Below are 14,732 nucleotides of genomic sequence, written 5' to 3' on the forward strand. Positions count from 1 at the left end.
TCAGTACTCTTATTATTATTATTATTATTATTATTATTATTATTATTATAACTCTTTTTAATAATACTCTATTTTACAAATGTGCATTTGTGCCTGTATGTGCAGTAACTGTTTCTTATATATTTTAGCCCTGTTTATGTTTTGTATCTGTCTTTTTTTTTTTTTGTCATGTCTTTACCTGTTTCTAACTCCTTTTCTGACTCAGGGAAACACAAGAATTCCAGTGTACCTATACTGCTGTGTATCTGTGCAAATGGCAAATAAAGTCTATTCTATTCTGGAGTTCTGAGACTGTACCCTGTAGTTTTAGCCTGTTGTCACTAGAGGGCGCAGTAGAGATAACACCCTGCATGTGGACATCCTGTCACTGCAGTATCATCAAAATGAAACAGGAGTGGGTTTGGAGAGATAAAAACAAAACCAGCAAAATAAAAATATAAAATAAGGTCAAATAAGATCAAATAGGAATAAGAGCAAAGAATAAATGTGAAATAATTATTTTATTTGGGCTGAACCAGGAACCATGGACCAAATCTAAAGTCTACATTAACCTAAATAAATAAATAAATAAATAGGCCTACATATGATCAGGAGTTGCTGAACTTTTTTTGTTTTTATCTTTTTATATTTCTTTTTGTGTATCTATTTATTTCTAATTTCATTATTATTGTAATTTCCCTCGGGATTAATAAAGTATCTATCTATCTATCTATCTATCTATCTATCTATCTATCTATCTATCTATCTATCTATCTATCTATCTATCTATCTATCTATCTATCTATCGTTGTATCTATCGTTCTATCTCAGGGGTGTCAAACTCATTTTAGTTCAGTTCCACATTCAGCTGATTTGATCTGAAGTGGGCCGAACCAGTAAAATAATACCATAATAATATAGAAATAATGTCAACTCCAAACTTTTCTCTGTTTTAGAGTGAAAAAAAAGTAAATTTACATTATGAAAAGGTTTACATCTACAAACTATCCTTTCAAAAGATGTGAATGACATGAACAAACTGGAAAAAAATAAGTATAATTTTAACAATATTCTGCCTCAGTTTATCATTTCCACATGTACATTAGAACTTACAGATCACATTGGATCTACAAACACACAAAACATTTAATAACAGGCAGAATATTGTTAAAATTATACTTACTTCTCTCATGACATTTCAGGTTATTCACATTTTTTGCAAAAATATACTTTGTTTTAGTGTAAATACATGAAAATATTTACATTTACAAAGAGAAACATTTGCAGTTGTCATTATTTCTATGTTATTATGATAGTATTTGACTGGTCTGACCCACTGGAGATTGAATTGGTCTGAACGTGGAACCTGAACTAAAAGGATTGTTCATGTCTTAGTGTAATTTTTGCATTTCACAAATTCATCCGAAGGGCCGGACTGGACCCTCTGGTGGACCGGATTTGGCCCCCGGGCCACATGTTAGACACCTGTGCTCTATCTTATTTCTTTAGTCCTTATGTGACTTCCATACATGGTCCTACATCAGATTCAGATCTGTCGTTTGAGTCGGAACCGTCCAATCTGATTTCATTTGACTTTGAAATCACTTTAGATTCAGATTCATCACACCTCTGCACTGGAGGGAATCACCCAAATAATATAAAGTAGTGAAAATCAGCTCAAAGACATCATCTGTGTCTACTTAAACACTGATGGGATCGTTTTATTTCATATTTTGCTGACTACTTGTTCATACATACTTCATACTGAGGTTCTAGTTGCACACCTTTTGCTTGTATCGCAGTATTTTCATTGTGGTAGAAGTATTTTTACTGCAGGCTTTTGTTAATGTAGCTCAGGTCAGTAGTAGGGCTGTGTACTGGCAAGAATTCGGTACGATACGATACGGTACGATATAAATCACAATACTAGGACAACTATACGATGTATCACGATATATCATGATACTGTCAAAAAGGCCAGAAAGTTGTCACTAAATGTTAGAGTAAAATGTAAAAAAAAAAAAAAAAAAAGGACTGGTCCAAGGTTCTAATAGTTTTGGATTTTCATTATAGTTCAGTTTTATTTAGTTTTGACTTTTTTCTCTTATTCAGTTCGTTTTGGTTCGTTTTTAGAGCAGGTTTGCTAGTTTTTATTAGTTTTCTTGTTTTTCTAGATGCTTAGTTTTAGTGTTAATTTTAGTTTTTTTATATCTTTCATCTTCTTCGCCGTCATATTCGAATAAATCCCAGACAGGACTCTGCTGCTTTCTCCCAACTTTAGTCTCCATGTTTCCAGGTAGAGTGGGGACCAGAAGACGACTGGAAACCACAAGTGAACACAAGTGATGGATCATGAAGTACTGTATGGTACTGCTAGCTAAAATTGCTCAAGCGAAATAAATCGATTTCATATCAATCTGACATTGACAAAGACGAAATCTAAGGGAATTTTAGCTGTAATTTTTATCCGTTTTAGTTAGTTTTGTAAACACACAATACAGTTTAAGTTAGTTATCGTTTTGTTCTTTTAATTATAAGTTTTATTTATTTCAATTAACGAGAATGTTTTTTCCTGACCCCAAGGTTGAAAAATACTGGCCTAGGCCTATCTGTGGGTAAAATTTGGTAAAGATGGCTGGAATAGTTTTCCTGTAAAGTTGCTAACAAACAAACAAACAAACAAACAAACAAACAAACAAACAAACACACACACACACACACACAAACAAACAAACACACAAAGCAAAGTGATCACAGTACCTCCTAGTGGAGGTAACTTCATATATTATTAAAACCATATGAAAACACATCGGACATTAATCCACCATCCTCACTGATCATCCTGGAGCTGTAAATCCACCACCTAATCAGGCTAATTAAGACTGTTAATAACCACACCTCCACAGCCAATCAGAGAGCAGGGCCCTGTTGTCGCCGGGTAGAGCAGGAGCCAGGGCTGCTGCTGCTATTGGCTGGGGCTGAGTGCTTCCTGGACAGATGACGTGCTGACCATATGGCGGTGCTCGGGGACTCCTTTGTGTTGTGACTGATGTGACTCACGTCGCACTTTAAAAGCTTCCTCCTCCTCCTCTGCGTTAAGCCCCTCCCCCTCTGCTGGAGTAAAGTGTGCCTGTGGTTTGCACCCCCCCCACCCCCCCCCTTCCTGCTGCCGTGCACACTCACAGCTCCAGACTTTGTTTTTTGGTGAAAAGGACTGTCTCAAATGTCCCGTGCAGCCGCAGCAGCTGCTCATGGACCTCGCCATTCTTCAGCACAAAAGAGGTTTGGGGTCGGGGTCTCGGAGCACCTTTGTGAAGGGCCCCTCCTGTCGCTTTTCTGCTCTTTGTGCCCATTGATGGGGGGCATACAAGTGTTGGCTGTAGCTTTTGTTGTGCTGAGGGTGTGAGGCAGACATCTGATCTGCTGCTGCAGCACATGAACACAACATGGACACAATGTCCGACTCCAGACTGAAGTTTGAAACACATGCTACAGAAAAGTCCTGCAGGAAGAAAAAACCACACATGCAACCTCATCTGAACTCTGCCAAACCAGTCACATCTGCAGAAAAAGACCGTCAAGGCCAGAGTTTACCCAAACTTTTTTTGGTCTGGGAACTCATCTGTATAAAATCACAAATCTGTTCTGAATACATGTTCCTGTGAAGAAAGAATCTGTTTATGTATAAATTCAACCAAATCTAAATCTGTACATCAGGGGTGTCAATAGGGATGGGAATCGATAAGAATTTAACGATTCTGATTCCATTATCGATTTTACTTATCGAGCCGATTCTCTTATCGATTCTCATTGGGTGAGGGAATAAAAGAGTACAAACAGGTGTGTTTGCATTAACTGTCTTTTATATTTCCATCTGCACAGGAAATAGAACATATACAGTATGAACAAATAATAATAACAGATGACGCCAGGCCTGGCTGGGGGGGGGGGGCAGTGAAAGTGAAACTAAAGACTCTTTACTAATTCCTCTATTGCCACATTTCCACTACGTGGAACCGGTTCAACTCTGCTCGTCTCCTGTTGTTGTGCACCTCATTTCCTTTCCCCTACCTTCAGAAACTTGTATTTGAGGGGGTACGACGTTTGTTGCCTGCACCAGAACCAGAACTGGGCCTGAATGACGGCCTGGTGTTCACTCTGCCGCTACATTTACAAGTGTCGCTAAGTAGCATCTCAAATACGTGACATTCCTGTAAATGAATCCCATGCTGTGGACAAACGTTTGAACAGATTGGAGGGGTTCCACCCTTTAGAAGACATGGAAGCTCTGACAGTGTTCCAGTGGACCTGCTGTCGTCTGTTTAGACCGTTTCTGCCTCAACACCATGTTGGCTACGTTCTGACCAAAACAATGCAGCGTACACGTGTCGTCATCGTGCATGCGCAACGAAGGCGGAATCAGCAACTCTGAGCAGACGACACAGAAGTAACGCGCCGCATCGCTATGACGTCCAGGTACTGCAAAGTCGGTAGTATCCTGTAATGGAAACGGTCTCCAGGAATAGGACCTGGTACCAGAGTCGAGTCGAGCTGGTTCCATGTAGTGGAAATGCAGCATGAGTCATATTTTTGGCCAGATTGTGATCTTTGTGTAACTTTACTCTCCTAACACTTCTGCTTCATTTTTGCGACATTAGCTAAGTCCTGAAAGACAATATAACATAGGTAAAAATGCTAGGAGGCTAACGATCTGCACATAGCTAGGTGGTAAACAGCTGCTAGCTAAATGGCACATGTTAACCATTTACTGTCTGCCAAGTGTACATGAGTCCAGTTCTCATTTTGCTAACGGTAATATACACAATTTATGTCTAAATTATCCAAAACTTCTGAAACATTTTCATCAGAACTAGAGTTTACATCTAAAGCCCCCCTCTGCTGCAGGTTCTGAAGGACCCCCGGGGGCCTCAGCTCCAAAAGAAGAAGCAGAGCTGTGTTTTGGCAACAGCTGGCAAGTGTGTGTGTGTGTGCTTTGTCTTCCAAAGCGTGACCGTAAACACAAGCAGAACATACTTCAACATCATATTTATTTATCCTTCAGAGATAAAATCAGACAGAGGCAGATGTTACTTTCACCAACGATGTGATTGTTGTCGTGATTCCGATCTGGAGCCTGTGACTGTTTTTCTTCTATCAGTGTTTTTTATTTACGTCCAAACAGGAGCGGCCTTCAGAGCTTCGGTATGTTGATGCAATGTGATGGATGTAATTAGTGCTTAGATCAGGAGCTGAAACAGGCACGAATGACGGAGATCAGAGGAGGTATTACCACGAACAGCTGACGACGGGGGGGTGTTTGACCCCGAGCACCACGGCAGCAGGTCTACGCTAACAATACAGGGGTATTAGCATAGAGAGCAGACAGAACAAACCTGTGCAGACTCTGGTCAGGCCAAAACAAACAGTAGTCAAACACTAAGTTTATCTGAAATGACCCCAAAGCCTGGGAAAAAAACACATTCAGCTGCAAACCTGCTCGGTAACACCTGAAAAAGTCACTTGTTGTCATCACACGTTTCATCTTTTACATCTTATCAAAGGCAGAAAAAGTGCTGAAGTCAGTGTGTAGTTGTTCTTGTTGTGTGTTTTCACTGTTTTCGTGGCCTCGGCTCAGACTGAACCACATGCTGCTTCTCAAGTGTCCATTCAGTTTAAAAGCCCCCCCCCCCCCCCCTCAACTCTTCAGCCTCTGTTTGCTGAGAGTTTCAACAGATGGTACCAACGAGTGCACACGTCACTGGGTGGGCGTGTCTTCTGCCTCTGGTGGGGCCTGTTTCCATGGAGACGCCATCAACATTCTACTAAACAGGTACATGTAGCTGTAAGATGTAAAGGTCCACAGAAAGTTAGTCACTCTATATAGATTCTGCAAAGGGAGGAAGAAGTTAGAAGATCAACCAGACTTCCATGAGTAGGTACAACTGTGGAACAAAGGGGTTCACTGATGAACAAGAACAGATTTGGACAGAGTATCTGAAAGGTTCTGCTAATACAGACTATGGACTGGGTCCCACAGAGGTAAGCACAGAAGAACTGAGGATAAGTCAGGCTGAATTTATGAAAGTTATACTGGTGGGAATAAACAAAATACATACTGAACAGGGAAATTTTTAACCTTTTTTCTATGTTTAACATTCCAGGTAAGAGAACGTTCATATCAGTTTGCAGAAAAATATGGCTGCAAACTTCCAAAGTCATGGGATGAGACTTCAGCTGCAGGTCCAGATCGGTTTTCTGGCTTCTTCCAACACTTCCCATTAGTCAGCCAATGTCTTAAGTCAGGGGTGTCAAACTCCGGTCCTCGAGGGCTGGTATCCTGCATGTTTTAGATATTTCCCTCTCCCAGCACACCTGGAAGCCATTACATCATTATCAGGCTTCTGCAGAGCATGATGATGAGCTGCTCATTAACTGAACCAGGTGTGCTGGAAGAGGGACATATCTAAAACATGCAGGATACTGGCCCTCGAGGACCGGAGTTTGACACCTGTGTCTTAAGTCATTGTCATGGTCAGCTGTGACATTTGAGATTAAGTCATGCATTTTCTATTTGTGTTGCACAGACATGTTCTAGGTCATTTATTAGCAGACACTTGAAGCTAGTTACCTCCGCCAAGGAGGTTATGTTTTTGCCAGGGTTTGTTTGTTTGTTTGTTTGTTTGTTTGTCTGTCCGTTAGTGTGCAACATAACTCAAAAAGTTATGGACAGATTTGGATGAAATTTTCAGGGTTTGTTGGAAATGGGATAAGGAAGAAATGATTAAATTTTGGTGGTGATCGGGGGTGGGGGGACCCACGGGGGGGCCCATTTCCAACAAACCCTGAAAATTTCATCAAAATCTGTCCATAACTTTTTGAGTTATGTTGCACACTAACGGACAGACAAACAGAGAGACAAACAAACAAACAAACAAACCCTGGCAAAAACATAACCTCCTTGGAGTTGGGGGGCCCACAGGGGGGGCCACTGATCAGCCTTGGCGGAGGTCTGCGCTCTCCGAGTGCTCTAGTTTACATAGTTTGAAGACACTGGGTGTAAAAACCTCAAAGTTAGGGACAGAAATGTTAAAGTTACACCTGTCCCCGGTCTCCCCTACATGCACTTTAACCCCTTCATGCATAGTGGTCACTACAGTGGACAGTTTACTCAAAGCTGTTCTCTTGTTACCTCTGCCAAGGAATGGTGGAGGTTATGTTTTCATCGGGGTTTGTTTGTTTGTTTGTTGGTTTGTTGGTTTGTTGGTTGGTTGGTTGGTTAGCAAGATAACTCAAAAGTTATGGACAGATTTTGATGAAATTTTCAGAAAAGGTTGATACTGGCACAAGGAACAAATGATTAAATTTTGGTGGTGATTGGGGGGGGGCTGTTAGGGTTGGGGCGGGGGGCTGATCTGCCTTGGTGGAGGTCTGCGCTCTCCGAGTGCTTTTCCAGTGTATTCCTGGGTTTTGTTTTAGTTCCATATCATCCAACACAGTGGACGCTTATGCACCATCCCATACACTGACATTCAGACCATTACTGTAACTTTGCTGTTCTTGATCAACCTGATCTGCACTAACATGTTTGAGTGTAAATCAGTTGTTATTTGTAAGACAAAAAGGTTTTTTTTTTTGCATATTATCTCCATGAAGTGAGTAATAACTACCATTAGAACATGTTAAAATGTGAGAAAACATCAGATTAGCTGCATTAAAAATGTTTTTATTTCGTTGTTTTCATATCACTTTCTGATATTGGGTTTTAAACACATTTCTTTACTTCAAAAATTGAATGCATGGAGATTTTTGTAACTCCATGAAAAAAAAAAAATTGGATCACATTATTTTTTTTCATGCCAAAGGAGGAATAAAAACACTCAAGACAAAAAAATCTAGACTAAGGTTCTCATAATTAATGCATGAAAGGGTTAATTCAAGTAGTAGCATCTGACAGTTCTACTTCAGTCAGTAGTTTTACACAGCTACCTCCATTTTTTTTTTTTGTATTAGTGTGACATCGGTGTGGTCATGTGATGTTGTCCCTGGAGGTTGTTGTTGTTTTTGTCAGGATTAACTTGTGAATGGATGAATGGGTGAATGGCAGCGGGCTTGTGCCAGGCGTAGGGCCTCCTGCTCCTCCTCCTCCTCGTTCTTTTCTCTTCAGTCATTAAATTGGACGGCAGATGGAGCAAGCGCTGGGATGGTTGCCGTGGAGATTTAAAGGCCTGATAATGTTTCAGCTGGCCCTTTCTCTGTGTGTGTGTTTTTTTTTGGTTGGGGGGTTGTGTGCACATACATGGAAGTGTCCAAAACCTGCTGAATCTGGACCAGGTCTGCCTCATTCATCATCAGCCTCTTATTCTGCACAAAGTTCATGTATGTGGAGGATGAAAAGGCGAGCAGCTGTTGACTCACAATAACACAACCACACCAACACGCAGGTCAGAGCCACTTCAGAGCTGAACCCAAGCCTCTTAAAGGTTTTGAATCACAAAAAGCGACGCAGAAGAAAAGGCAGCGTGTGCCCGGAGTTAAAGATCACCTTCATCACTGCAGTGGCAACACTTCTACTGCAGGACGGACAAACTGGACAACATGTCACACTAACTCGCTTTTCCATTGACCCTCAAATTGCGTGTAAAAATGTACCTGATGAATAAAACGACAATTTCGCCAAAGCTCATATTTTTCAATTTAAAGGTTTTGCACCGGCAAGAGGTGTTTTTTTTTTTCTGGACTTTGCACAATTGGTATATCACACAAATCTGCAATGGAAAGACCTTTTTCCGCAACTAGAGTCACGTGAATAAAAAAAATGGATGTTGACGAATGTTACAACAAGCGAAGAAGAAGAGTTTTAAAAGACACATGGCACAGTATGTGTGACACACCAGGAAACTGAATATGTTTTAAATTTAGTACGAGATAGAGGGTTAATATATAATAATAATAATAATAATAATAATAATAATAATAATAATAATAATAATAATAATGAATATATCTGTAAATCAACACCATAGTTACATTTGTCGCCATGTTTATGGAATGACTTCTCGTGTCATCTCGTGATAATAAATAAACAGATCATTGCATTTGTGATTTAATGGAAAAACCTACTTCTGTTTCTTCGACATTTAGTAGACTCTAAATAAAGACACTGTGTTAAAGGTGTGTATCCTGGTGGTTTTTCTAACCCACACGTGGGTTTTTCATCAATCTCAGTCTCATTCCAGGTTTGGTGTGGAACCCATCGTATCCACCGGTGTTACATGCGGAACCTGCCCATTTAAACACAATAAACCACTACTGAATTTGCAACAGCGGTCATTTTTGTGAAACACTCTGCCTTGTATATTTACTTCCATTCCCAAAATGTACCTGTGAGAGACTAAAGAGATATTCCAATAAATACTAGCGTGTAATTTTCATGACCTTTTTCCCTTGGTTACTTTGGGGTAATCATTGCATGCAAAATCATCCGCACACTGCTGGAATACTGACTAGTCCGAATTTCAGAGGAAAACTCTGTAAGACGCTTTGAAAAAAAGCGTCTGCCAAATGCATAAACATAAAACTCAGATATCACTGAGTTGTCTGTGGATTTGCCTTGTGCAATAGTGTGAGTATTGGGGGGAAAAAAACCTGAGAGAAAAAGATGTGGGAGTTCATTATAGAAACCTGGTGTCTGTGTTCTACGTGGATTTTTATACGTGCGCGTCAAATAAAAATGTGTTTTATCTGAAAAACAGTTTCTCTTTTATCTCAGTAAATACTTATTTTTAAAATAAATTTGCTTCATGACATTAGTCTACATCTTGTTTGAATTTCAGGTTTGGTGTGGAACCCATCGTGTCCACTGGTGTTACATGCGGAACCTGCTCAGTTAAACACATATAAATCACGAATGATTTTGTAACAACGGTCATTTTTGTGAAACACTCTGCATTACATAATTAGTTCAATTCCCAAAATGTACCTGTGAGAGAATAAAGGGATATTTTTTTAAAAATAGTAGCGTGTAATTTTTGTGTCTTTTTGACTGTGTTACATGCAGACTTTTGTATTAAATATAATGTAAAACAGTGTAAAAATGTGTTTTATCAAAAAAAAAAAAGTTTGTCTTTTATCTCAGTAAATATTTATTTTTAAAATAGACTCAAAGTGCTTCCAAACTTGCTTCATAACATTCGTCTACGTCTGGTTTGAATTTTTAGCCCCATGTCCTGTTTTTAGGACCAGTTTCATAGAAGCACCCACATATAAAAGTATCAGTCTCTTAACTACTCAACTATTTCAGACTTGTACGTTTTTGTTGACAGAACTAATTCAGTCCCAAAAACGTAAAAGAAAACGACACATTCCCAACATAAATGAAACATGGAGTTTGGTCTAAAAGCCTTAAGCACTGTCTTTCCTTTTTTCTTTCCTCTATTTCTACACTTCTTCTGCCATAAAACGGCAAAGAACTGTAAGATAAATAAATGTGAAGACGTTCTGGATTATCTGAGACTACAATCGAAGTCTCTCCATAATCAACATATGTGAGGAAAAAAAAAAACAAAAACACACACTTGAGTCAAACACAAACTCATAAAACTCTGAAACCAATGAGGAAGTCAAACACAGCACTTTTGTTCATGTTTTTATTTATTTAGTCTCATAAAAAATATCAAATATTCACACGAAAGTCACTTCTTTTACCATAAGTGAAGTCAAACTTTCATTTTTTTCTCCATAGTTTTATAATTATCTAAGAAACAACACCTCAGTGATTTTTCTTTCAGCAGTGGAATCTTCAGAACATCATAAATTACTTTCCAACAAACCAAAATGTCTGTTTGATCATGTCTTTTTCCTGCAGAATTTCTACTTTTTTATTTCATTTTCATAATAGATCCTTAAGTAACATTAGAAATGTATTTTTGTTTCGCTGTTTTTGTTTGCACTTGAGAATGATTTTTAAAATTTTTTCATGAGTTCTCATAGAATGTTACAACTTCATGTTTTGTTTTGTTTTGTTTTTATTAATATTTTTAATTTCATAGACCCTTTTTCTTAAGTGAACCTTCTAGAGAATAAGCATTCAATTTCTTTTTTGCATTTTAGATTTTTTTTTTTTTTTTTTTTGGTGAGACTTTTCATGATTTTCCCCTAAAATAATGTTACGAATTCATGTTTTATTTTCACGATCTTCTTTCTTAAGTGAAAGAATTAGAAAGTCATAAATGAGTTTCCAACACTGACCTCATGTTGTTTTTCTAACAGAACATCATGAGTTTCTTCTAAAATAATATTACAAATTCATGTGTTTTTTTTTCTCAATATTTTAGCCTTTTTCTAAAGTGAAACCTTTAGAGAACAGACATTTAATTTTTTTTTTGTTTTTTTACATACTAGAATTTTTTTGTAAAATTTTTCATGACATTCTCCTAAAATGTTACATTCATGTTTTGTTTTGTTTTTTTTCAATATTTTTCATTAAATTGAGCTTTTGCCTTAAGTGAAACTTCTAGAGAATAAGGATCCAACTTCTTTTTTTCCATTTTAGATTTTTTTTTTTTTTTTGCGGGTTTTTTTCACGATTTTCTTCTAAAATAATGTTACAGATTCATGTTTAATTTTCATATGATCTTCTTTCTAAAGTGAAACCCTTAGAAAGGAATAAATTAGTTTCCAACATTGACCTTAAGTTGTTTCATGAGTTTCTTCTACAATAATGTTACAAATTCATGTTATTTTCTTAATATTTTCGCCTTTTTCTAAAGTGAAACCTTTAGAGAACAGACGTTTCAAAGTATCTTTTTTTTTTTTTCCTTTTTTTTAGTTTTAGAACATTATCGTTAAATTTCTAAAGTGAAACCTTTAGAGAATTAAGACAATTCTGGAAAGTGGGAAACATTTGCGCTGGTTCAACAGTTGGAGTTGTTGCTCAGCTCAGAGGTCGTCTTTAAAAAGTCCCTTTCTAAGGACGCCTCTTCCTCAGCACCGCTTCTTCTCCTGCTGCGCGTGCTTCAACGTGCGACATTTGCTCTGTGGGACCACAGGACGCAGAACGCGCTTCTCCTTCCTCTCCAAACCTCATCCGCACAAAGAATGAGGGTCGATGAGTCGCTCTCGTGGCATACCCGACCTCATTCACACAAAGAATGAGAGTCATCTTGGCATGGACGGGACGAGAGGCGACGGGGGCACGGGGGCCACCCGGGGCCCACCTGGGGGCCATCTTGGCCCACCTGGGGCCCACCTGGGGCCGGCGCCGTGCTGCCTGGACAGGATCCTCCTCAGGAGTATCCAGGGACCAGTAGAAACAGGCTCATCCTGCTCTGGATGAGTATTTCCAGATAAGAAGCCAAACGTGGGTCTGGGATCCGGTTCAGCGCTCGGGCAGGTGGATCTCGGGGACCCAGTCGTTCAGACGGCGGCTCTCCTCACAGAACAGGTGCAGCTTCTCCAGAGCCGGATCCTCCCAAGAGCCGTCAGCCGGGTTCTACAACAGAGCAACAGTGGGATGAGTCCTCCATGCATTTGGACCAAAGACCAAGAGGAGGAGAGTTTAGGAGTTTACATTCTAGTTCAGTTTGGTTTAGTTTGGACTGTTGGTTTTCCTCTAATTTAGTTTTAATTAGTTTTAGAGCAGGTTCAGAGCATGTATTTGGACCTAAACACCCCCCCTCCTCCCTGAAGGTCCTGCCAGGCTGTGCAGGTGGACTGTGCAGCTCCACCTACCGTGATCAGGATGCAGTGGGTGTCCTCCAGCTGATCCGCTTTGTCGCCCACTATCTCGGCCAGTCGCTGCATGTCTCCCACTCTGACGATGCTGATGTCGTTGTCGAAGCAGAAGGACTGGATGAGGGTGAAGTGGATCTGCAGGGCGATGTCACACTCGAACTCCTCGTCCATGGCCAGGACGCAGAAGGACACGCTGTCCGGGTCTCTGTGGAGAGGACAAGTCCTGTTAGTTCACAACAGTCGACAAAACTCAAGTCACAGTAAAACTAATGTACAGAATAGAGCTGTAGCCACTGGTCGACTAGTTAAATAGGCTACGGCAAAATTAGTCGACAACTAATTCAGTAGTTGACAAGTCGTTAGTGACGTTAAGAGAAAAAAAGTATTTTATTGCTGCTGCAATATTTGTTGAATATTGAATATTTGTTTAACAAACTATGTCATGCATTCTAATTCTTCGAAATGTTTTTGTTTTAGGAAAAAAATGTATCTGATTGGTGCAATAAATATAAATTAGAGCCATTGGGTTTTGTTTTTTGTTTTTTTTCATAATATAACTACACTGTAAAAAAAAAAAAAACAATAAAAAAAACAGTATTATTTTGGCAGCAGGGGTGCCGAAAAAATACTGTTAAATAACGGAAAATAACCATCTCATAAAAATATGGTAATTTTCCATAATTAAAATACAGTTTTTTGCCCTAACTTTACATGAGATTTTGCTTTTTTTTTTTTTTTTTTTTACTTTTTAATGTTTATTAAAGAATATTTACATGTATTAAAACAATCAAATTACCGATATATATATATATATATATATATATATATATATAATTTTCAATGAGACTGAGTTGTACAATCCACTGATAAAAACTGTATTTGGACAGTTTATCAGTGCTTATACATGTTATACATTCACAAAAATATATTTATTCAACATTTTTGTTGTGAAACCTCCTGTAATTACACAAGATATTTGTCAATTAACAAACAAGTCTGGTTAAACTGACAGAACAAATACTTCTTTTATGGTTAATTGTCAGTAATTTTATGTTGTTTTATTATTGTTTTTTTTTTTTTTTTACAGTATTAAACTTTAAATTAACAGTTTAATCTCGTAATAGAAAAGAAATATTTGTGAAATTATGATACATTTGCAAATGTATTTTAACTGTATTTTTCTGTGAAAAAAGAAAAAAAATTCTTTTAAAAAATTGAAATTTTTTGGTTATTTAGTTACAGTTTTTTTGTGTTATTTTACATTTGACGTGTAAAATCACAGTCTGTTTTTGTCACTTCATTGATATTTTCCTGTATCTTAAAAATACAGGAAAAATCTGTAAAATAAACAGTGAAAATTCTGTTAAATTACAGTTTTTTTTTACAGTCGTTGCAGTGATCGATGACTAGTTGACTATTGAAACTGTCAGTAGTAGTAATCCTAGTACAGAAGGTGCCAGGGTTACTTTTCTGTAGAAATCTTGGAATCAGCAGAACTTGGTTCCATGAGGAAGGTCTCTACTAGACTTCTTAGTGCTCTGAACATCTAAACATCTGCTTTGGTTTGGTTTCCAGGGTTTGGACCAGTCCTTTGCTTCATATTTGTGCTGCCTCTCCAAACACAGACACTTACTCAGTCATGATCTTGGCGCTCTCGTAGACTCCAACAGTCAGTCGGTCTTCGCTGTGGGCGCAGACCAGAGCTTCCTTCAGGGATTTCCCGATGGTCTGCATGGTGTGGTTCAGTCTTAAGTTTAGATAATCAGATGTGGACTCAAACTCCAGAGGAGATCAGAGGGTTTGTTCTGTTTCCAGGACCCTGTGGGCCTTTATACTCCACAGACGGCACACGCTCACGCTCTGATTGGCTCCTGGGGCCACAATGGTGACAACAGGCCAGCGGCCCCCTCCCCCGCCCCGAGGACGCGTGCCTTTAGAAAGTCTTAGAAAGTCAGGGGCATATGGGTTCAAAGGATCGTGTGTAGAAACTCTGTGACCTTGGAAGGATTCTTACAGGAGTA

General features: G+C 38.8%; 1 protein-coding gene across 1 annotated transcript; it reads right to left on the reverse strand.

The window, feature by feature from the left end:
• Positions 1 to 11,726: 11,726 nt before the first annotated feature.
• Positions 11,727 to 14,445, reverse strand: LOC115430327 (growth arrest and DNA damage-inducible protein GADD45 gamma-like). The gene is made up of 3 exons (XM_030150279.1): positions 14,345 to 14,445; positions 12,709 to 12,916; positions 11,727 to 12,469 (listed from the first exon to the last, which is right to left on the reverse strand). Exons 1-3 carry the CDS (start codon positions 14,443 to 14,445, stop codon positions 12,356 to 12,358), a joined length of 423 nt encoding a protein of 140 aa, XP_030006139.1. The 3' UTR covers positions 11,727 to 12,355.
• Positions 14,446 to 14,732: the final 287 nt, after the last annotated feature.

This window comes from Sphaeramia orbicularis, chromosome 12, assembly GCF_902148855.1.
Source record: "Sphaeramia orbicularis chromosome 12, fSphaOr1.1, whole genome shotgun sequence".
Taxonomy (NCBI): domain Eukaryota; kingdom Metazoa; phylum Chordata; class Actinopteri; order Kurtiformes; family Apogonidae; genus Sphaeramia; species Sphaeramia orbicularis.

Coding starts and splice junctions, on each gene's coding strand:
- LOC115430327 (XM_030150279.1), bottom strand. CDS start 14,445: ATGCAGACCATCGGGAAATCCCTGAAGGAAGCTCTGGTCTGCGCCCAC. Junction 12,917..14,344: donor AGCGCCAAGATCATGACTGA/GTAAGTGTCTGT, acceptor TCCTCTCCACAG/AGACCCGGACAGCGTGTCCT. Junction 12,470..12,708: donor CCCACTGCATCCTGATCACG/GTAGGTGGAGCT, acceptor GCTCTGTTGTAG/AACCCGGCTGACGGCTCTTG.